Raw genomic sequence first — 24,171 nt, 5'->3', positions numbered from 1 at the left:
AAGAAACTGCAGGAGGGAGATACAAGGTATGGTAACATGGTGTCATGACAACCACCTTTCTCCCAATGTCTGAAAAATAAAAGAGCTTGTCATTGATTTCAGGAAAGAGGACAGAGCACATGCTCCTGTTTACATCAACAGTGCTGAGGTTGAGAGGGTTCTAGAGTGAATATCAGCAGCAGTCTGTCCTGGTCCAAACACGTTAATGCCATGGCCAAGAAAACTAACTAGTGCCTTTACTTCTTCAAGAGGCTACAGAAATTTTGCACATCCTCTCTGGCCCTCACCAATTTTTAAATTGATGCATCATAGAAAGCACGCCTTGTGGATACATCACAGCTTGGTATGGCACTGCTCTGCCAGTGACAGTAAAAGAAAATTGGAGAGTGGTTGACACAGTAAAGAACACCATAGAAATCAGCTTCAAAAAAGCAGCCAGCATAATCAAAAGAGTCTATCCTCCCCTACCCAACCCAACCAACAATCAAGCAGAACATACAAAAGTCTGAAAGAAAGGACAGCCTCTATAGCGCCGTTATAACATGATTGAATGGCTTCCTCGTATGGTAAGATAAACTTTTGATCTCACAACCTACCTTACTATCTACCTCAACTGCATTTTCACTGTAACTGTAACACTTTATTCTGCACTGCTATTGTTTACCTTGTACTACTGCAACACACATGGAATGAATTGATCTGTATGAATGACATGCAAGATTTCACTGTATCTCGGGACATGTGAGAATAATAAACCAATTTATCACTTAACCCATGCAGAGTTTCCTCTGATATCCCATTAGTCACAGCTTGACAACCTGACAAGACATTTATTCTACATCCTTACTTTTTGTTAACAGATTCTCAATCACAGCCAATTCCACACTGAGCGATTTCCCATCTGGGCTCTTATCAAATATATTCTCAAAACCCAACATATATCTATTGAGCTAATTATCTATTCTATCAGTTACATCATCAAAATCATGCCCACAGCAGTCAATCCAAAGGATCTTCAATCTCACAGACTTCTCAAGTATTGTTTTCCTTTAGTTCATTGTCATTAGATTCATTGATTTTCTACTGCTTCTGGAAGTTTTCTATTTCTGTGTCTTCTTCCATGAAGATAGGTACGTACAGTAGTATTTGTTTAAATTTCCTTATTCTTTAAGCTTTACTCCCCATACTGTTAATTTGTCCTATTTGTTAGAAATACTGAATGCCTTTAGATATAGTACCTTCAAGTTTAGCTTATTTTGACTGCATTTGCTATTTACCCATCCACTTTATCAATTTACTTTGCTTACTTGTTTTCTAACATCCATTTCCCACCTTCTGTACTTCATGCATTCCCACCGAGTTTCCATTATGGTGCCAAATTAATTTTATCTTTACCTAAAGACCCATCAAACCCCCATTAGATTATAAGCTACAGTCTTGCTATGGTTGTGTATTGTTAAACAGCAAATTTTCTCAAATTCTAATGAGATTCTGTAAAACATTTGTGCTTTTATAAGCCTCGCCTACCTTAGTTGATTTTTACACTTCAATACACAACTCCACATATACAGCTCTCAAACAACAAACTTCAGGAGTCTTTCACCTTGGATGCTATTTTCCGTTAACACCATGGCAGCTGCGATTGAGCCTAGCCCGTTCAGCTGATGAAAACGATTAAGCCTAAAATCTTACTGATACTTGAGCCTCGGCTACTATGTAAAACCTGTTTATTTGCCAGAAAACAGACTTGAGTTTTCATCACCACTTTTTATATGAAATGTATGCCTCAAAGACATTCCATTTTTTTAATTACTTGGAGAAGTTTAAACTTCACCAACATGATTGAATTTAATCTGGGAATAAACACACTATAGCTGTTAGTTGCAATGTGCACAACTTTTCATCGTGCCTTTATTTCTGATATAAGAACCAAAATATTTAGCAACTATTGTAAATGATGGGTATTAAAATCAACTAAGGTAAGTGAGGCTTATAAAAGCACAAACTTTTTAAACTACAACCCACAGCATTTCACACAGATGATTCTCATTGCAAAAAATTCTAGGCATGCGCCTAAGCGTAATTCATTGCGAACAATTAAATTTTATACTTCGGATAAGATCAGCAATAATAAGCTTGCATAATTCATTTACAATATTAAGGAAATGAGCAAAAGTGACCATGTGCAATGGAAAAATAAAAAATAAAATCAAATCTTACTTGTCAAACCAGGATTTCTTGGCAGGCACTCCTTCAGCACCAGCACCTATTGTACGTTTCCTGGACTCAGAATCCACCACTATTCTCATGTTGTTGTTAGTAGCAGGCTTTTCTGTCTTTACATTAATATTTACAGCTGTAACAGGAACAGATAGTATATAACCATTTTAAAAACAATTGTTTTGAAAGCGAGTCAAACAAAGATGGCGATTTTAGTCAACAAGAACAAACGCTGTTAAACAAATTAGTACAAAAGCTGAGAGAGGAAGAGAGTGAAGATAAGGCAGTGGAAAAGTCAGGTGCAGGTGATACTGGAAGGGTACAAGGATTTGAAAGGTGGTCAAATTAGATAAAAAGCACACCAAGGTGTAATTCAGTAATAAGCTACTCTAAAAAATGCTAACTTAAAATCCACAGACAAAGCACAGTTGGACAGGAAACCTTCAAGGGAATGTCATTCTGCATTTGTAAGAAGAGGGCAATTCAATGCTATGACATCATCAGTCAACACATCAAACTACACTGAAGTCATGGATTAGTTTTAAGGTACAATTTATTGTAGAGGTTTACTTATTAAAACATAACACATGAAGAAATTAGTTTTAAAACTGATGACTTACAAGAAAATTGTTTCTGTAGTCAAGCCATCAAACACGTAGTAACTTCAGAACTCTGCAGACTATGGCTATTTTTTTCCTAAATGTCTCCTCATAACTGGTGTTGTATCACAGATATCATCCTATGAATCAATACTGTATACTCTCAGTTGGCTTAAATAGCCTTTCTATTGTGGCCAGCTCTGTTTGAAGTACAAACCCCATTTCTAGAAAAGTTGGGATATTTTCCAACATGCAATAAAAACAAAAATCTGTGATATGTTAATTCACGAGAACCTTTATTTAACTGACAAAAGTACAAAGAAAAGATTTTCAAGAGTTTTACTGACCAATTTAATTGTATTTTGTAAATATACACAAATTTAGAATTTGATGGCTGTAACATACTCAACGAAGTTGGGATAGAGCTAAAATAAGATTGAAAAGTGCACAGAATATTCAAGTAACACCGGTTTGGAAGACACCACATTAAGCAGGCTAATTGGTAGCAGGTGAGGTATCATGACTGGGTATAAAAGCAGCGTCCATCAAAGGCTCAGTCTTTGCAAGCAAGGATGGGTCGTGGCTCACCCCTTTGTGCCAAAATTCGAGAGAGAATTGTTAGTTCAAAAGGAACATTTCCCAACGCAAGATTGCAGAGAATTTAGGTCTTTCAACATCTACAGTACATAATATTGTGAAAAGATTCAGAGAATTCAGAGACATCTCAGTGCGTAAAGGGCAAGGTCAGAAACCACTGTTGAATGCGCGTGATCTTCGAGCCCTTAGGCGGCACTGCCTAAGAAACCATCATGCTACTGTGACAATTATAGCCACCTGGGCTCGGAAGTACTTCGGAAAACCATTGTCACTTAACACAGTCCGTCACTGCATCCAGAAATGCAACTTGAAACTGTATTACGCAAGGAGGAAGCCATACATCAACTCTATGCAGAAATGCCGGCGAGTTCTCTGGGCCCGAGCTCATCTCAGATGGACCAAAAGACTGTGGAACCGTGTGCTGTGGTCAGATGAGTCCACATTTCAGCTAGTTTTCGGAAAAAACGGGCATCGAGTTCTCCATGCCAAAGGTGAAAACGACTATCCTGATCGCTATCAGTGAAAGGTGCAAAAGCCAGCATCTGTGATGGTATGGGGGTGCATCAGTGCCCACGGCATGGATGAGTTGCATGTATGTGAAGGTACCATTGACTCTGAGGCATATATTAGGATTTTAGAGAGACATATGTTGCCATCAAGGCGACGTCTCTTCCCGGGACGTCCATGCTTATTTCAGCAGGACAATGCCAGACCACATTCTGCACGGGCTACAACAGCGTGGCTTTGTAGACACAGAGTGCATGTGCTTGACTGGCCTGCTGCCAGTCCAGATCTATCTCCTATTGAAAATGTATGGCGCATCTTGAAGAGGAGAATCAGACAACAGAGACCACGGACTGTTGAGCAGCTGAAGTCTTATATCAAGCAAGAATGGATAAAATTTCCAATTGCAAATCTACTACAATTAGTATCAGTTCCAAAACGATTAAAAAGTGTTATTAAAAGGAAAGGTGATGTAATACAATGGTAAACAGCCTCTGTCCCAACTTTTGTTGAGTGTGTTGCAGCCATCAAATTCTAAATTTGTGTATATTTACAAAATACAATTAAGTTGGTCAGTAAAACTACTGAAAATCTTTTCTTTGTACTTTTGACAGTTAAATAAAGGTTCACGTGAATTAACATATCACAGATTTTTGTTTTCATTGGATTTTGGAAAATATCCAAACTTTTCCGGAAATGGGGTTTGTAGTTATAACTCTAGCTAAAGCATTGTCTAGTAGAAATGTACACTACTGCTATACAAAACTCAAACCAGAACATTTAATATAGTTACAGTTTGTATTTCTGCTTAATGTAGCAAACATTTACAATGTTTTACTGTACCTCGTGGTGGTAAATCCATATCACCCGATGTGAGTCCAATTAAATTAGGTCTTTGGCTGTGCACCCGATGTCTATAAATTGGTCTTGAAGTATTGGTTATGCTTGGTGCCTCAGGATTATATCCATCAGTTTCATAGGTTTCTACATCAGAAACAATAAAAATAATGAATGCAGCAACAATCTCCATACTATTGTGACATTTGAGCTGATATCAAAGTTCAACGAAATTTATTACCAAAGGAACTTACAGAACAGAAATCAATCAGAATCAAGGAAAACTGTATACAAAGACTGACTAACAATCATTATGCAACAAATGACAAACTGTGCAAATACAACACAAAGTTAAAATAGTAATAAATTAATTAGTAAATAATACTGAAACGCGAGGTATAGAGTCCTTAGGTTGTGGAATCAGTTCAGTGTTGAGTGAAGTTCTCTATGCTGATTCAGTAGCCTCATGTTTCAAGGGAAAAAATTGTTTCTGAACCCAGTGGTGTGGGAAGTGAGGCTCCTGTACCTTCTTCCCAAATGACATCAACGAGAAGAGAGCATGTCCTCAATGGTGGGGTTACCTGAAGGATGCTGCTTTCTTATGGTATCACTCCTTAAAGAGATTTGCTTGCTTTGATGGGAATCAGATTCTACATTTAAGTACTCCAAAGACCCCAAGTAGAAAAACAGTAAGTTATGGTTTTAAAAAAACTGACAAGCAATACTCATTCAGCCAAACTAATATAGTAATTACCTTTCTTTCATATGCTCGTGTTTAAGATCTGCATTTGCAAATAGAAACATCGCCTTGTACACCACATTAACAATCTAGATTAAGTATACAATGCCTTGTAAAAGTATTCAGCCCCATCCCTTTGTTCGCATATTACAAGCAGGGACTTTGATCAATTTAACGGAGAATTTTTATTTGTGAATCTCATGCTCCTCTCCCCCCCCCCCCCCCAACTACACTAGAGGGAAAATAGAACAGTGCAAGGAAAACTAAAAATTCAAGAACTGCAATGTCAACAGTTCAAAAGTATTAATCCCCTATGTTCAGTACTTAGTTAAACTACCTCTTACAGCAATTACAGCCAGTATTTAGGATGTCTTTATTAGCTTTGCATAACATGAAGCAAGATTTGCACATTACTCTTTACAACATTGCTCAAGTTCAGGTGGGAGGACAGAAAGCAGATTGGATGAGGACCAACCAATCAGGAAGGATGAATATGGGGGTACAAATACCACCAGACTAGACCTGTCCAGGCATCATCCCTGATGAAGATGGCAGAGTTTTTCATTGAAACATTGGGTATAATTGTTACCTGTAACCAGATGGAGGCCAGAGAAGAGTTTATTTGTGCCAGGTTAGTTGGGGAGCAGCAGTGGACAGCAACCATGCAGTCTTGCCAGAGATGTTTGATTGAGATCAAGTCGGGACTCTGGGCTGCTCAAGAGCCTCAGTTTTCTTCATCTGAAGCCACTCCAAGGTTACTCTGGCAGTGTGCTGTGGGTCACTGTTCTGCTTTAAGATGAACTTTCTCTCCATTTTAAGCTTTCTGGTAGAGGCTAGCAGGTTTATAAACAGAATCTCTCTGTATTTAGCAGCATTTCTCTTCCCATTAATCCTGACCAAATTACCAGACCCTACTGCTGAAAGCATCCCCATAGCATGATGCTACATCTTTCATACTTTACAGTAGGGACGGTGCTACCTGGCTGATATGCAGTATTAGATTTATGTGACACATATTACATAATGTTGGGGCTGAAACGTTCCACTTTAGTCTCATCCCACCACAACACCTCTTCTACTTCTTTGCAGTATCTTCTAAGTGGTGCTTTGCAAACTTTTTACGTGCAAGGATATGCTTTTTTTCAGCCAGGGCTTCTTCCTTGCCACTGTTCCATAAATACCCTTTTCATGCAAGGCCTTAAGAGATTGTGGAGCCATGAACTTCATCTCTAGTTGCAGCCACTGACTGCTGCAGCTCACTCAGAGTGACGGTTGGTGTCACAGTATCTTCTCTGGTGCTTAAGTTTAGAGGGGCAGCCTGACCTAAGCAGTATGGCTGCGATTTCATATTTTCCCCCCATTTTTTTCCACGATGGACTGCCCCCAGCTCCAAGGTATATTTAGTGCCTTTGTGATGTTCTTGTACCCTTCCCCAGATTCTTGCTCCTCTACTATCATTTCCCTGACTTGCTTTGAATGATCTTTTGTCTTCATTTAGTTTGGACTATTGAAAATCTACCATATGGTTGGACATTACAAAGGGAAGGGGCATTTATTCTATTAATTCATTGAAAACAGGTGATCTTCCAGTTTTCTACATAACAAATTGGGTGAGGTGGTAAGGTAATATACACTATTGTACCTTGAGAAAGTTAGCTTAGTAATTAGAAAGGTGATGAATGCATTTCAGTCTTACAATTTTGGTTTTTAATTTTTAGTCAATTATTGACTGGATTTGGAATTTTTCTTTTGATTCAACATGATATGAAATGTTTTGCAGATTAGCTTAAAATCCTACTTCAATATATTCTAATTTAGAAAATGTGACAGTAAAATGTGCAAATAGTTGTGGGTGCTGAATACATTTTCAAGGCACTGTAAGTTCTACTACTTTGCAAATACACATAAGTAAGGTCTGAAGACGTTCATGAATTTTCCTTGTCCAAAATAATTGTATTCCCACCCCACCCCCTGGAAGTTTTCCTGTTTGACAACACTGAATCACAGTGGATTTAATTTGGGTTTTTTTTGACACTGACCAACAGAAAAACTCTTCCCTGTCAAAGTGAAAACAGATCTCTACAAAGTGATCTAATTTAATTACAAATATAAAACACAAAATAATTGACTGCATAAGTATTGACCCCCTTAAAGACAGTATTTAGTAGATGCACCTTTGGCAGCAATTACAGCCTTGAGTCTGTGTGGATGGGTCTCTATCAGTTTTGCACATCCAGACACTGCAATTTTCCTCTCAATTTTCTGTACAAAATTCCTCAAGCTCTCTCAGATTGCATGGAACAATCTGAGTGAACAGCCCTTTTCAAGTCCAGCCATATCATAAATTCTTTTTTGACACTGATCAACAGAAAAAGTGAAAAACTGAAAACAGATCTCTACAAAGTCATCAAAATTAATTACAAATATAAAACTCAAAATAATTGATTGTGTCAGTATTCATCCCCTTTAATATGACATACCAAATCAGTCAACTGGTTTTAGAAGTCACATAATTAGTTAAATGGAGAGCACCTGTGTGCAATCAAGCTGTTTCAATTGGTTGCAGTAAAAATACATGTGTGTCTGGAAGGTCCAATTGGTGGTGCATTGGTGTTGTGGCAAAAACTACACAAGGAACTCTGTGAAAAGCACAATTGAAGAGGCGGATACAAGAACATTTCCAAGTCACTGACTATCCCTTGGAATACAGTTAAGTCAATCATCAAGAAGTGGAAAGAATATGGCACAGCTGTTAATATGCCTAGAGCAGGCTGTCCTCAAAAACTGAGTGACTGTGCAAGAAGGAGACTAGTGAGGGAGACCACCAAGGGACCAATGCATACAGCAATTATTGCCTGGGTGCTTCACCAGTCACAGCCTTATGGGAGAGTGGCAAAGAAAAAATGCCACTGTTGAAAATAGCTCAAATGAAATCTCAGCTAGAGTTTGCCAGAAGAGACTCTGAAGTTAGCTGGAAGAAGGTTTTATGGTCTGATGAAACGAAAACTTAGCTTTTTGGCCATCAGACTAAACACTATGTTTGGCATAAGCCAACACACCGCACCTCATCAAAAGCACACTATTCCTACCGTGAAGCATGGTGTTACATCATGCTGTGGGGATGCTTCAATGCAATAGGGCTGGGTAGGCTTGTGAGGTAGAGCGTAAAATGAATGTAGCAAAATACAGCGAAATCCTGGAGGAAAACCTGATGCAGTCTGCAAGAGAACTGTGACTTGGGAGGAGATTTGATTTCCAGCAAGAAAATGACCCCAAGCACAGGAATGGGTTAAAAACAAAATTAATGTCCTGTCCAGACCTCACTCCAACTGAAAACTTGCAACTGGACTTGAAAAGGGCTGTTCACTCATGGTCCCCACGCAATCTGACAGAGTTCCAAAAGTTTTGTAAAAAAAGAATGGGGAAAAGTTGCAGAGGGGAAGAGCCTGTTCCTGAATTGCTGAGTGTGTGCCTTCAGGCTTTTGTACTTCCTACCTGATGGTAACAGTGAGAAAAGGGCATGCCCTGGGTGCTGGAGGTCCTTAATAATGGATGCTGCCTTTCTGAGACACCACTCCTTGAAGATGTCCTGGGTATTTTGTAGGCTAGTACCCAAGATGGAGCTGACTAGATTTACAACCTTCTGCAGGTTCTATCTGTCCTGTGCTGTAGCCCCTCCATACCAGACTGTGATGCAGCCTGTCAGAATGCTCTCCACAATACAACTATAGAAGATTTTTGTGTGTATTTGTTGACATGCCAAATCTCTTCAAACTCCTAACAAGATATAGCCACTGTCCTGGCTTCTTTATAACTACATTGATATGTTAGAACCAGGTTAGATCCTCAGATCTTGACACCCAAGAACTTGAAGCTGCTCACTCTCTCCACTTCTGATCCCTCCATGAGGATTGCAATGCGTTCCTTCATCTTACCCTTCCTGAAGTTCAAAATCAGATCTTTTGTCTTCCTGACGTTGAGTGCCAGGTTGTTGCTGCAGCACCACTCATACATAACATTATTTCAATGCATTGCTGTGGAAAGCGCCCAGTGAGTGAGTGGGCCAGTGAAGGAGTGGAGATTTGAGGCTTTGACTCGAGAGGCTTCAACGAGAAGAAGAGGAGGACAAGTTTGTTCCCAGTTAGTCTTTACAATGCCTCCTGAGACGGTGATGTGCCTCTCCTGTGAAATGTGGCAATCCTGGCGGAACTCCCCTCTCCTGCAGAGTCACATCTGCCAGAAGTGCATGCAGCTGCACGATCTTGAAGACCGTGTGAGGAATCTGGAGCAGTAGCTGGATGACCTTCGACTCATAAGGGAAAATGAAGCAGTCATAGATGAGAGCTACAGGGAGGTAGTCATACCTAGGCTGCCGGAAGCAGGTCGTTGGGTGAGTCAGAGGGGGGAACGCGAAGGTGAATAGACAGGTAACGCAGAGCACCCCGTAGCCATTCCCCTGAATAATAAGTTTACCATCCTGGATACTGTTGGCGAGGATGACGAATCAGGTGTGAGCCACGGTGACAGGGCCTCTGGCACTGAGTCTGACCCTGTGGTGCAGAAGAATGGGACAGAGAAGAAGAGAGCTGTTGTCATTGGAGACTCTATAGTCAGGGGAGCAGACAGGAGAATTTGAGGACATGGGAAGGACACCCGCATGGTTTGTTGCCTCCTGGGTGTCAGGGTCCAGGATGTCTCTGACCGGGTGCATGACATTCTGGTACAAGAGGGAAAGCAACCAGAAGTCGTGATACATGTTGGTACCAACGACGTAAGCAGGAAGAGGGATGAGGTCCTGAAGTGTGAGTTTCGGGAACTAGGCAGAAGGCTGAAGAACAGGACCTCAAGGGTGGCGTTCTCAGGATTGCTGCCAATGCTATGTGATAGTGATGGTAAGAATTGGAGGAGATGGCAGTTGAATGTGTGGCTGAGGAGTTGGTGCAGGGGGTAGGGTTTTAGATTTTTGGATCATTGGGATCTCTTCTGGGGAAGCTGGGACCTGTACAGATTGGATGGGTTGCACCTGAACTCCAGGGGGAGCAATATCCTTGCAGGTAGGTTTGCTAGCATGATTCGGGAGGGTTTAAACTAATTTGGAAGGGGGATGGGACCCGGAGCGATAAAGCAGTGAAAGAAGTACATGGAGTAAAGCCACATGTAAAGAGAGGCTTTAAGGAAAGAGAAGCAGAATAAAGGGTGTAAAGGTAGTAAGGTAGAAGGGCTAAAGTGTGTGTACTTCAATGCAAGAAGCATCAGGAACAAAGGTGATGAACTGAGAGCTTGGATACATATATGGAATTATGATGTAGTGGCCATTACAGAGACTTGGCTGGCACCAGGGCAGGAATGGACTCTCAATATCCCTGGACTCAGGAATGGACTCTCAATATCCCTGGACTTCAGTGGGATTGGGGGGGGGGGGGGGGGAGAAAGGGGAGGAGGGGTGGCATTACTGGTCAGGGATACTATTACAGCTATAGAAAGGGTGGGTGATGTAGCAGGATCCTCTTTTGAGTCAGTATGGGTGGAAGTCAGGAACAGGAAGGGAGCAGTTACTCTACTGGGGGTATTCTATAGGCCCCCTGGTAGCAGCAGAGATAACGAGGAGGAGATTGGGTGGCAGATTTTGGAAAGGTGCAAAAATAACAGGGTTGTTATCATGGGTGACTTTAACTTCCCTAATATTGAATGGCACTTGATTAGTTCCAAGGGTTTAGATGGGGCAGAGTTTGTTAAGTGTGTCCAGGATGGATTCCTGTCACAGTATGTTGACAGGCTGACTAGGGGGAATGCCATGCTAGATCTAGTATTAGGTAACGAACTGGGTCCGGTCACAGATCTGTCAGTGGATGAGCATCCGGGGGACAGTGATCACCGCTCCCTGGCCTTTAGCATTATCATGGAAAAGGACAGAATCAGAGAGGACAGGAAAATTTTTAATTGGGGAAGGGCAAATTATGAGGCTATAAGGCTAGAACTTGCGGGTGTGAATTGGGATGATGTTTTTGCAGGGAAATGTACTATGGACATGTGGTCAATGTTTAAAGATCTCTTGCAGGATGTTAGGGATAAATTTGTCCCGGTGAGGAAGATAAAGAATGGTAGGATGAAGGAACCATGGGTGACAAGTGAGGTGGAAAATCTAGTCAGGTGGAAGAAGGCAGTATTAATGAGGTTTAGGAAGCAAGGATCAGATGGGTCTATTGAGGAATATAGGGTAGCAAGAAAGGAGCTTAAGAAGGGGGCATGAGAAGGCCTTGGTGAGTAGGGTAAAGGAAAACCCCAAGGCATTCTTCAATTATGTGAAGAACAAAAGAATGACAGGAGTAAAGGTAGGACCGATTAGAGATAAAAGTAGGAAGATGTGCCTGGAGGCTGTGGAAGTGAGCGAGGTCCTCAATGAATACTTCTCTTCAGAAGAATGAGCGGGATCTTGATGACGGTGAGGACAATATGAGTGAGGTTGATGTTCTGGAACATGTTGATTTAAGGGAGAGGAGGTGTTGGAGTTGTTAGAGTACATTAGGACGGATAAGTCCCCGGGGCCTGATGGAATATTCCCCAGGCTGCACCACGAGGCAAGGGAAGAGATTGCTGAGCCTCTGGCTCGGATCTTTATGTCCTCGTTGTCCACGGGAATGGTACCGGAGGATTGGAGGGAGGCGAATGTTGTCCCCTTGTTCAAAAAAGGTAGTAGGGATTGTCCGGGTAATTATAGACCAGTGAGCCTTACGTCTGTGGTGGGAAAGCTGTTGGAAAAGATTCTTAGAGATAGGATCTATGGGCATTTAGAGAATCATGGTCTGATCAGGGACAGTCAGCATGGCTTTGTGAAGGGCAGATCGTGTCTAACAAGCCTGATAGAGTTCTTTGAGGAGATGACCAGGCATATAGCCGAGGGTAGTGCAGTGGATGTGATCTACATGGATTTTAGTAAGGCATTTGACAAGGTTCCACACGGTAGGCTTATTCAAAAAGTCAGAAGGCATGGGATCCAGGGAGTTTGGCCAGGTGGATTCATAATTGGCTTGCCTGCAGAAGGCAGAGGGTCGTGGTGGAGGGAGTACATTCAGACTGGAGGGTTGTGACTAGTGGTGTCCCACAAGGATCTGTTCTGGGACCTTTACTTTTCGTGGTTTTTATTAACGACCTGGATGTGGGGGTAGAAGGGTGGGTTGGCAAGTTTGCAGACGACACAAAGGTTGGTGGTGTTGTAGATAGTGTAGAGGATTGTCGAAGATTGCAGAGACAGGATGCAGAAGTGGGCTGAGAAGTGGCAGATGGAGTTCAACCCGGAGAAGTGTGAGGTGGTACACTTTGGAAGGACAAACTCCAAGGCAGAGTACAAAGTAAATGGCAGGATACTTGGTAGTGTGGAGGAGCAGAAGGATCTGGGGGTACATGTACACAGATCCCTGAAAGTTGTCTCACAGGTAGATAGGGTAGTTAAGAAAGCTTATGGGGTGTTAGCTTTCATAAGTCAAGGGATAGAGTTTAAGAGTCGCGGGGTAATGATGCAGCTCTATAAAACTCTGGTTAGGCCACACTTGGGAGTACTGTGTCCAGTTCTGGTCGCCTCACTATAGGAAGGATGTGGAAGCATTGGAAAGAGCACAGAGGAGATTTACCAGGATGCTTCCTGGTTTAGAGAATATGGATTATGATCAGAGATTAAGGGAGCTAGGGCTTTACTCTTTGGAGAGGAGGAGGATGAGAGGAGACATGATAGAGGTGTCCAAGATATTAAGAGGAATAGACAGAGTGGACAGCCAGTGCCTCTTCCCCAGGGCACCACTGCTCAATACAAGACGGCATGGCTTTAAGGTAAAGGGAGGGAAGTTCAAAGGGGATATTAGAGGAACGTTTTTCACTCAGAGAGTGGTTGGTGTGTGGAATGCACTGCCTGAGTCAGTGGTGGAGGCAGATACACTAGTGAAGTTTAAGAGACTACTAGACAGGTATATGAAAGAATTTAAGGTGGGGGGGTGTTATATGGGAGGCAGGGTTTGAGGGTCAGCACAACATTGTGGGCCGAAGGGCCTGTAATGTGCTGTACTATTCTATGTTCTATTATGATGACATGTCCAGGCAGCTTCAGAAATGACAGTAGGCTATTCAGAGACTTCACAAAGTTCCTACAAACTAAGGAGGAATATTTTTCCCAGCATCTTATTGCTCTGATGCTCATTTTATAGGTGCATTAGTCGAGACAGCATCCTGACATAGGTGCTTGTGTTGTCCAGGTGGTCTGTAACTGCTGCCAAATGTGCAGCTTCTAAATATGGACTTGAAGAAGGTGAATACTTATGCAGTTAATTATTTTGTGTTTTATATTTGTAATTAATTTAGAACACCTTGTAGAGATCTGTTTTTACTTTGACATGAAAGTGTCATTTTCTGTTGACCGTTGTCAAAAATCCCAAATTGTATCCACTGTGATTCAATGTTGTAAAACAATAAAACATGAAAACTTCAGCGGGGGAAATGAATGGAATGAATGCTTTTTAAAGGCACTGTATATATACAACAGCTTGAGATTTGCTAGGAATCCCATGCCCAACTCTTGAATATTACAAGGAATCAAATTTGACAGCTTTGTGTGGACTTATAAAATTCACATTATATAGATACTTGATTTTTTTTTTAAACCAAGTAGTGGGTGGATTTCTTTGTCTCTACCAAAGGAGGTGTAAGGCAGTCCTTCCCTCCACTAGCCTGCATGTCACCCTTGCACCTGCTTAGACCCCCCCCGATCAGGGTCACGAGGCCATGGGAGGAGGTGGTGGATGGCCCTATGAACAGCTGGTGCATATCACAAGTGCTGCTGCCAGGCAATCTCTGGGGTATTGAAGGCTGGGGTCACCTGTCTTGTACAGACACTGCTCAGAACAATCAAGATCAAAAGACCATGATTGCCACGTCATACCACACAGTACATAATGACGATGAGTTACTATTTTAAGGTGGGTGCTATAACAGTTATGTGCATGCCTCAACTTGACCATTATTACTGTTAACTTCATAAACATCTATAAACACCTATCCCACAGCCTAAATTTCTTCTCAATAACTACGTTTTTGGGTTTACCTCTTGGTCCAACTGAGAAGCACTGAGCATCCCAAACATTACGTCACCATTCAAACCCAATTCCTCAACCTTCCACTTATAATCCCTTCAGCTGATTACTTCTAAACGTCTGGGGCATAAAGGAGTTTATTGCGTACCCTTTTGAAGTTTTTTGAAGTACATTACCTTGCACCGAGTTCTGCAAAGGCAATTTACCAAAGCCACAAAATAAATTGACAATTCAAATATATCATTTCAATAATAAGAAGGAAAATCAAAAGCAACAGACTTCCTTGCTTCAACTGGTCAGAATGAAAAGAGATTCTTTTTACCTGGTGCATACGAAGGAGGTTGTGCTGCAGGAGGCTGGTGATGAAGTACCGATGTGACAACTGGAGGCACTGAACTAGTAATTGAGCTTGGGGGTGCATCCATTCCTGGCGGCTGCAGAGGTGGCAATGGTGGCGGAGGACCAACTAAATGGTAAATTTATAGAAATAATTACTTTCAAAGAAAACTTAGAAATGCAAACAAGTGCACAAACCCCAAGTGACGAAAGCTAACATGCAATAAACTTCACAACAGTACATTAGTGTTTTTCTGTTATCCATGACTCAAGTGCTTTGCTGGTAAATAAAAGGTTTATTAAAGGTAAATAAAATTGTAATCTAGTGGGTTAGGGTTAGGTTGAGATTATGCGGGCAGCGGGCGAATCAGCCCTCTTGTGCTTTTTGATCTTGTCACTTGAGATTCAGTTTCACGCGACCCTGCCACTTTGATCTGGCCCACGCCTTCATTAACCAGGTCCAACACTTGCCTTTGTTGAATCTTGCCCCTCTTGACATAGGACATCGGGTTGGTGGGGGTTTAGCAAGGGTTAATCGGGGTGTGCTTAGGGTTTGTGGGGCTGAAGCCAGGGTTAATCGGGAAGTGCCTAGGGATTGTGGGGGTGTGTGCCTCTTTTGGACATTAGGATTAGGTTTGAGCATTGGGCTGGTGGATGTATATGTTTGGCTGGGAGAGGCTGGGCTGCAGAGTTTTGAGTGGTGATGTATGAACTGCTATGGCGGATAGGCTTATATGGTGAAGCCAGGTTAATGTGGCCCATGCCTTTCATTATCGTGGTCCGACACCACTTGGTTCAACGAACCGGGTGTGCACTGGCACACATCATCAGTAATGCATCCTCGGATCGTCAGGTGTTTCGGGCCTTCAATCACTAGATACCCTCCCCGAGGTGGCCCAACAGTGTCCGGCTCAGACACTGCTCGTGTTTTTCCCAGGGACCAAGATAATGAGAGGCATGTAATTCTGAGGGTAATGATATTTTTAAACATCATTATCTGGCATCTGTATGCCTGGGATTACATGGGTTAAATTGACAGTGTTTACTGGGCATTCAGTAGAACTGCACTTGAGTTTAGCACTGACTTCTTTTCTGAGCCCCGTCTTGGGCTTAATTTGCTGGTTCTCTCCCGCCTTGTGGGTATCTGGGCTTTTTTATTGGCATTTCATGGGCCGGGAGAATGAAGAGCGTGTCACTGTAAGGTTAGGCTGAGATTATGCGGGCAGTGGGCGAATCAGCCCTCTTGTGCTTTTTGATCTCATCACTTGAGATTCAGTTTCACGCGACCCTGCCACTTTGATCTGGCCCACGCCTTCATTAACCAGGTCCAACACTTGCCTTTGTTGAATCTTGCCCTTCTTGACACAGGACATCGGGTTTGTGGGGGTTTAGCAAGGGTTAATCGGGGTGTGCTTAGGGTTTGTGGGGTCACGCGACCCTGCCACCTTGATCTGGCCCATGCCTTCGCATTAGGGTTAGGGTTAAAGATAAAACAATTTTTTGATTACAAGATACCAAAAGAAATATATGCACATGCAGATTATGAATATATCGGAAAGAAGGAAGCAAAACTATATACAGCTCATTTATTTGAAGTGAACATTTAAGATTGCTTCTTCCATTACAAAATAGCCCTTGTCAAGTCAAACTTGAGTTTATAGAAAGTACTGGGACCTAGAGGCAAAAGTAAATATAATTTAGAAGAGCAAGAATTCACTGATAGACCGGACGGAACGTACTGCCTGAGTGCTGCTTCTGCCCGGAACAGTTGGGCGGACCCCGCAGTGTCACAGTGGCAGTCTGGAAGCAGCGTTGGAGTCCGTGGCAAGATGCTGAACTGTAAATAATTTGAGAGACTGCTTCATGGAAAAGAGCACTGCTGTCACTGTGTTTGGGTTAGTGCTAACTTCGCCATGGGGATCATCGCGCACAGGCACTTCTAGGAAACGGCACAAGGTTTAAGAAGAGCTCGTGAGCCTTCAAGAGGGTTCGCCCAGTTGGAAAACATAACGGTCGGAGGCCATAATGGTCCATTAGAGAAACTGAGGTGCAGGTCCCAATTCGTCTACAAAGTCCAAGAGGCAGCCAGTTTTTTTTTCATCTAATGACTGACTTATGACTGATTAGCTATGACTTATGATTTATTGCTAATAACTTATGACAAATGACTAATGAATGATGGAACTAACGGAACAATCAAACTGCTGCACTTGCGAAAAATAAAAGGGGGGGGGGGGGGGGGAAGGAAAAGTTGTTTAGTCATTGAGTGGAATCCGGTTAAAAAACCTTCAGGTAGGCGTATTCAATCCCTTTCAAGTGGGGAAGCTGCACATGTTCAGAGAAGAACAAGAACTCCGACTTGACAGCCCTTGTCTTAATGAGTGGAAAGGGCAATCAGTTGTGGAAGAACTGAAATACAACTATGACTTTACAAGGAAATCAGTTTGAATGGACAGAAATGATCATCTCCTTAAGTGTGCAGAGATTTATTAGGGGAATACCAAAATATAATTTTACATTCAGCATTGACAAAGTTTGACGACCTATGATGGTATCCAGTGTCACTATTTCATTTTTGCAAAGCTATGCCGTGTGCAAAAAGTTTACAACGTACCTGCAACAGGAGGCAGACTTGGTGGTAATGGACCTGGTGGAGGTACTGGAGGCCTGAGATTAACAGGAGGAGGAGTCAGAATGGGCGGTGGAGGTGGAAGGGCAGGAGGATTTGGTCCCTCAACTGCTGGGGGCTGAGAAGGAAAAGGGAGCATGCCTGGAAGATTTACATCTTCCACCACTACAGGATCACTTCCATGGTCAAAAGGACACATATCACCTCTCATACAGAATCCCTTTTCTGTAAAAGAAAACAAATGAACTGCAGCACAAGATACTTAAAAATAAAACAATCTGCAATACATCAAAAATAACTTTTAACCTATTATGATACTACATAGTTGATTTAATACAGTAAAAGCCTGTTAGTGGGACACATGTGGTAAATGAAACAATCTCTCACCATTTTTTCAGAAGCAAATACAGTAAAATACTGGGAATAAGTTGATGCCCCAGTATTGCGACTCAGCAAACTTTTTCATTATCAAGTGCCCATTCACGAAAGTAATTGAAAACAGGCATGTTTTCTTCTCCCACTAAAACATAGAAAATAGGTGCAGGAGTAGGCCATTCGGCCCTTCGAGCCTGCACCGCCATTCAGTAGGATCCTGGCTGATCATCCAACTCAGAATCCTGTACCTGCTTTCTCTCCATATCCCCTGATCCCTTTAGCCACAAGGGCCATATCTAACTTCCTCTTAAATATAGCCAATGAACCGGCCTCAACTGTTTCCTGTGGCAGAGAATTCCACAGATTCACCACTCACTGTGTGAAGAAGTTTTACCTCATCTCGGTCCTAAAAGGCTTCCCCTTTATCCTTAAACTATGACCCCTCGTTCTGGACTTCCCCAACATTGGAAACAATCTTCCTGCATCTAGCCTGTCCAATCCCTTTAGAATTTTATACGTTTCATTAAGATCCCCCCTCAATCTTCTAAATTCCAGTGAGTATAAGCCTAGTCAATCCAGTCTTTCTTCATATGAAAGTCCTGCCATCCCAAGAATCAATCTGGTGAACCTTCTCTGTACTCCCTCTATGGCAAGAATGTCTTTCCTCAGATTAGGGGACCAAAACTGCACACAATATTCTAGATGCGGTCTCACCAAGGCCTTGTACAACTGCAGTAGAACCTCCCTGCTCCTGTACTCAAATCCTTTTGCTATGAATGCCAACATACCATTTGCCTTTTTCACTGCCTGCTGTACCTGCATGCCCACCTTCAATGACTGGTGTACAATGACACCCAGCTCTCATTGCATCTCCCCTTTTCCTAATCGGCCACCATTCAGATAATAATCTGTTTTCCTGTTCTTGCAACCAAAGTGGATAACCTCACATTTATCCACATTAAACTGCATCTGTCATGAATTTGCCCACTCACCTCACCTATCCAAGTCACCCTGCATCCTCTTAGCATTCTCCTCACAGCTAACATCGCTGCCCAGCTTCGTGTCACCCGCAAACTTGAAGATGCTGCATTTAATTCCCTCGTCTAAATCATTAATATATATTGTAAACAACTGGGATCCCAGCACTGAGCCTTGCGGTACCCCACTAGTCACTGCCTGCCATTCTGAAAAGGTCCCGTTTACTCCCACTCTTTGCTTCCTGTCTGCCAACCAAATCTCTATCCACATCAATACCATACCCCCAATACCATGTGCTTTAAGTTTGCACACTAATCTCCTGTGTGGGACCTTGTCAAAAGCCTTCTGAAAATCTAAATATACCACATCCACTGGCTCTCCCCTATCCACTCTACTAGTTACATCTTCAAAAAATTCTATAAGATTCATCAGACATGATTTTCCTTTCACAAATCCACGCTGACTTTGTCTAATGATTTCACCTCTTTCTAAATGTGCTGTTATCACATCTTTGATAACCGACTCTAGCATTTTCCCCACCACCGATGTCAGACTAACCGGTCCATAATTCCCCAGTTTCTCTCTCCCTCCTTTTTTAAAAAGTGGGATTACATTAGCCACCCTCCAATCCTCAGGAACTAATCCAGAATCCAGAAAGTCACTGTAGCTTTAATTTAAGACTAAATCATATCTGCAATTTCAAAACAAATATGACAGATACTGGAAATGCAAAATAAAAAAAACTTTAGATCAGCCAGGTCACCGGCCTGAAGAATTAATTCTTTCTCACACCACAGCTGATACATTTGTTTTCTTTCATATCTTATTGTACTTGAATTTCTGATGCCAAGTTTTATATTTAAATAGGATGCAGTTCATTTCAACATCGTTATTTTGCAATCTTACCATCATAGTCTCTACAACGCTTCTTTGGAATTGGCCCTCTCCCATATGAGTTGTGATCTATCTGGTCCTCATGAAACTCTGACCAACTTTCTGTTGTGGTGTTACCATGGTGAGCTGGTGCTATAACTGTGATTGCACTACTTAGAGTAGGAACAGGAAAATGTCCAGATGTAATGCCAGGCACACTATTAGGAGTGTAGCCAGTTTCCGATGATTCTGTCCTATCGACATCATACTTTGACTTCCCTGAATCTCGCTCTAAGGAATAAAAAGAATCCAATATTAAAACATGGCTCTCTTACTTAATCATAAAGAACTTAGTGAAACCCATTGTGGTACAAGCTGTTCATTTGAAATTACAAACAAAACTTTCATACAAGTCGAAATAAAATCTTCAGCTATATAATTAAATGGACAGAAGTGAAATATATTTTTAACAAATTTGTAAGTTTGAATGGACTTAGAATACCATCTGGAAAGAGATATTAAACTGTATACTGCATGAATGCTGTTCTCTATCATGCACCAAACGGAATGATGTAGAGCCTGATTAAATTGACTAACTCTGAGCATACCACTGGCTAAGTTCGATGATAAATGCAAAATGAGAACGGACATAAACCCAAGTATATAACCCACGTGATACACATTATTATTGATAATCCTTTCCCTGTTCTTACAGTATGAGTTATCACACAGGCTATTGTTATTACATCTCTATTTCGCATCTCATAAATCAGAGTAAGTTTATGGCACAGAGGGCATTTGGTCTATTACATCTATACTGGTTGAAAGAACACACAACCGATCCCAATCCAGCACAAGCCCTTGCAGTTCACCAAGTGCACTTTAAATGGAAACCTTAAATGTGAGTTTCCCCCCCCCCCCATCTCCCCTAGTCTTTCAACCCCCTATAAATCTCAGAAAACATCTACACGATTGTAATACTACTATTACTTATCAATTCACATTTATGTCAAATAACTTTTTGACACTTTTACCAACAACTGGACTTCTTAATTTTATACACCTTAATACTAGCCTTAGCCTGGCTCATTCATTCCTTCCTCACAGCAAACATTGTCGGTGCAGCCAATACCTTCATAAATCACTTCCAAATGCAATCTCATTCCCTGTAAAATGACAACTGCAGTTTTCAAGCTCTGGCGTAACTAGTGCCCAATGTTAAATTCCAAGCATAAACTCTCTATTCTCATTTTCTGTGTGCTGGCTAATAAGACCCTTCTGTTTATCTTTTTTTTAAAATATCTCCTTATTAACCCATCCTGTCACTATTAACCATGTAGGGCAAGAGGTCTGCACATTTGACACAACACTGAAAACCCCTATTCCTCCATGGAACTGAATATCCCAAAATGCCCTGTATATTCTGTTGCCTTGTTAAACCTTCCCAAATGTATTGTCTCATGTTTCCTTGGATTAAATTCCATTTCCTAGTTTTCACTCAACAACTAGTAATTATATTGTTAAGCAGCCTGTAGGTTTGCTCCTAACTTGCAGCCAATTTTCCCCATCAGCTCCCAACTTCTTTAACCTGGCATTTATCTCAAAGCAACTAATGCATCCAACAAAAAGCAAGAAAGCATGTGCGAAACCCCCAGAAAGCCACTGATAATACCCATGGCAAATGTACTTCTTAACCACTACCACTTACTTCCTACCACTGTGGCAATTTTGGATTCAAATTCTAGAATTCCTCAGATTCCACGTGTTTCTTTGACCAACCCACCACTGCCCTCATTAATCTTTATAACCTCCTCAAAAATTAAGTTGTTAGTCAGACACAAATCCATGCTGACTGTTCCTGATTAGTTTACTTTAATTGTTTTATTGAGTTGACTCTAAAAATATCCCACTCAAATTAAACTAACTAGTCCCACCTTTTTTTAAAAAACATTATCATTTTAAAACATTATTCTCCAATCTTCCAGCACTATCTGTTAGCATAAATGCTGACACAATACCAGCAATTTCCTCACTCAGTGCTTGTTATCAGTCTGAGATATATTACACCTAACGCTGGCACTTTATCCATTTTCAAAGACCCTAAACAGCAGAACAAATGACAGTAGAGCAGCAACAGTTAGAATTTCTGGGAGTATTTCAAAATATGCAGGATCAGTTCATCCCAAAGAAGTATTCTGAAGGGAGGAGGCAACTGTGGCTGACAAGGGAGTCAGAGACAGCATAAAAGCAACAGGAGACAGCATGCAACATAGCTAAAATTATTTGAAAGCTAGAGGATTGGGAAGCAAACAGAAACAGAAGACAAAAAAGCAATAAGGAGAGAAAAGATAAAATATGAAGGTAATCTACCCAATAATATAAAATACCATAAGATCTTTTCAGATATATAAAGAGCAAAAGAGAGGCAAGAGTGGACATCACACCACTGAAAAATGAAACTGGAGAGCAAGTAACAGGGGACAATTACTTTAGATGAGGAGGAATTTCTTTAGACAGAGGGTACTGAAGCTATGGAATACATTGCCACAGATGGCCATGCAGGAGTCAGTGAGTACATTTAAAGTGGAGGTTGAAAGGTTTTTGATTGGTAAGGGTACCAAAGGTTATGGGAAGACACAAGTATGGGGTTGAGAAAGAAAACAAATCAGCTATGAATGAATGGTGGAACAAACTCAAAAGGCTTGATGGCCTAATTTTTCTACGTCTTATGGACTAAACCACCTTCTCTACTCAACTGCTTGTTTAAAATTGTGGATTGTTCCTTCAGAGTCAGGAAAGGCAGAATGGGGCAGATCATGGTATCACAACAATGTAGCAGCTCAGAAAGTGATCATTTGGCCCTTCAACAGTCCATTTATGTCTCCCAACATCCTCTGAATTCAAACTGAACTAACATTTTACAATGAAAATTTGTTATGGTATTACGATACCTACTCATCTCCCCCCACCCCCACCTGCAGATCAAGTAGAGTTAGAATATATTTAGTCCTCGATTCACAGGTCAGCTAGCAAACTCAAAGTCTATGCATGCCGATAAAATATTGCTTTAAGTCCATGTTCAAATCAATAACTGTTTGATTACAGTGTAACATCAAACTTCAGAGAAATTGTCAGGACATTTGCACGAAGTAGATTAGGAACCGCAGGTTACCGCACTTAAGTAGACTTTCTGTCCTAGTGAAGAGCAATTGTAATTTTGGTAATTTTGCGTGTAGTGGATGACTAAGTTGAGGATGTTGCTGGTGAGTGTTTGAACAATCGAAACAACTTTCGCAGATAAAATTGTACACAAAGCCTGGACAGTACTAAGGTATTTGAAGTTTTTGGGTGCCTGCTTTGAAAGTGACTAAGAGATGAAATTTCTTCAAAAGAATTCTAGGGCTGAGGACCTGGGCATAGGCAACAAGATTATGAGCAAGCAGAAAAAAGAAACACAATGACCAAGAGTCTAGAATTGAAGCACAAAAATCTTCATGGGTTATGGAGCTAGCAGAGCTTAGCATGGCAATAAGATCATCTAGTGAACTGAGCACAAGAGTTTCTAAAACAATGAAGCTTAGTGAGAAGATAACAACAATGGTGTCACTAAAGACCACAAATTTGATTAAGATCAATATTATGAAGAGTAGCAGCTGGAAGGCTAGTTAGAACAGCAAGACAATGTAAAGGCCAGAGAACTGTTGCATCAAAAGTTCCACAGACTATTCAGTTAATAATAGGCGTCCATGGCATGAAAAATGTTGAGAAACACTGCTCTAAAACAAGAGAAGATCAATTATGGGAAACTAGAATAGAATATATATGAACAACTTTAGGGCATATAGCATCATACCATCTGCATGTTCTCTAGCTGGAAGATAACAGGCATTTTTGTTTTCTTATAGTTCTAATTTGAGGTATTGTTATGTATGCATGAATGAATTAAGTGAACTGGAAATGAGAAACACAATCAACAATGCAACTAACTAAAATTAAAAATCCACAACTACATTGTCTAACAGCAACTATTACCATGTTGGAGATGCATAAAGTATTTGGTTACCTGCTTATTCATCTCGACTACAAGTATCTCACCGATATCACATACATAAAATATATTGGCACTCCAAAATAAATGTCCACCTGGTCCCTCTGAGAAAGACATACTGTTTAATGCCACCGGATACTGAATGCAACCACTTTTGTAATTATAGATAGAAATAATGGGAAAGTTTAAATGAAAGCAAATGCATTCTGTGGCCACATTCATGAAATTGATTACCGTAACTGTTCAAATCCATGTATAAAGGGATCCTTAACCTGTGCTCGCCTCTAAAACCAAGGGTCTATACAACCAGAGGAAAAAGTTAGCTGCTCTAATCCAAATCATTTTGATTTACTTCAGTT

The 24,171-nt window shown here is 41.2% G+C and overlaps 1 protein-coding gene across 7 annotated transcripts in view; it reads right to left on the bottom strand.

Annotated features, from left to right (window-relative positions):
* The window catches only part of rbm26 (RNA binding motif protein 26), a 158,434-nt gene that overhangs the window by 70,762 nt on the left and 63,501 nt on the right, over nucleotides 1-24,171 (bottom strand). For all 7 annotated transcript variants that reach the window (XR_012096112.1, XM_073027487.1, XM_073027470.1 and 4 more), the window contains 5 exons: nucleotides 19,798-20,055; nucleotides 17,524-17,763; nucleotides 14,896-15,039; nucleotides 4,764-4,904; nucleotides 2,221-2,356 (listed from right to left, as the gene is read on the bottom strand). Coding sequence is in view for 6 of the 7 variants with exons in the window: in XM_073027487.1 (XP_072883588.1) it covers nucleotides 2,221-2,356; nucleotides 4,764-4,904; nucleotides 14,896-15,039; nucleotides 17,524-17,763; nucleotides 19,798-20,055 (919 nt within the window). In the remaining variant the exon portion in view is untranslated. The remainder of the gene's footprint in view (nucleotides 1-2,220; nucleotides 2,357-4,763; nucleotides 4,905-14,895; nucleotides 15,040-17,523; nucleotides 17,764-19,797; nucleotides 20,056-24,171) is intronic.

Source organism: Hemitrygon akajei, chromosome 2 (genome assembly GCF_048418815.1).
Source record: "Hemitrygon akajei chromosome 2, sHemAka1.3, whole genome shotgun sequence".
In the NCBI taxonomy this organism is placed as follows: domain Eukaryota; kingdom Metazoa; phylum Chordata; class Chondrichthyes; order Myliobatiformes; family Dasyatidae; genus Hemitrygon; species Hemitrygon akajei.
This window is presented reverse-complemented; position numbering and strand designations above follow the sequence as displayed.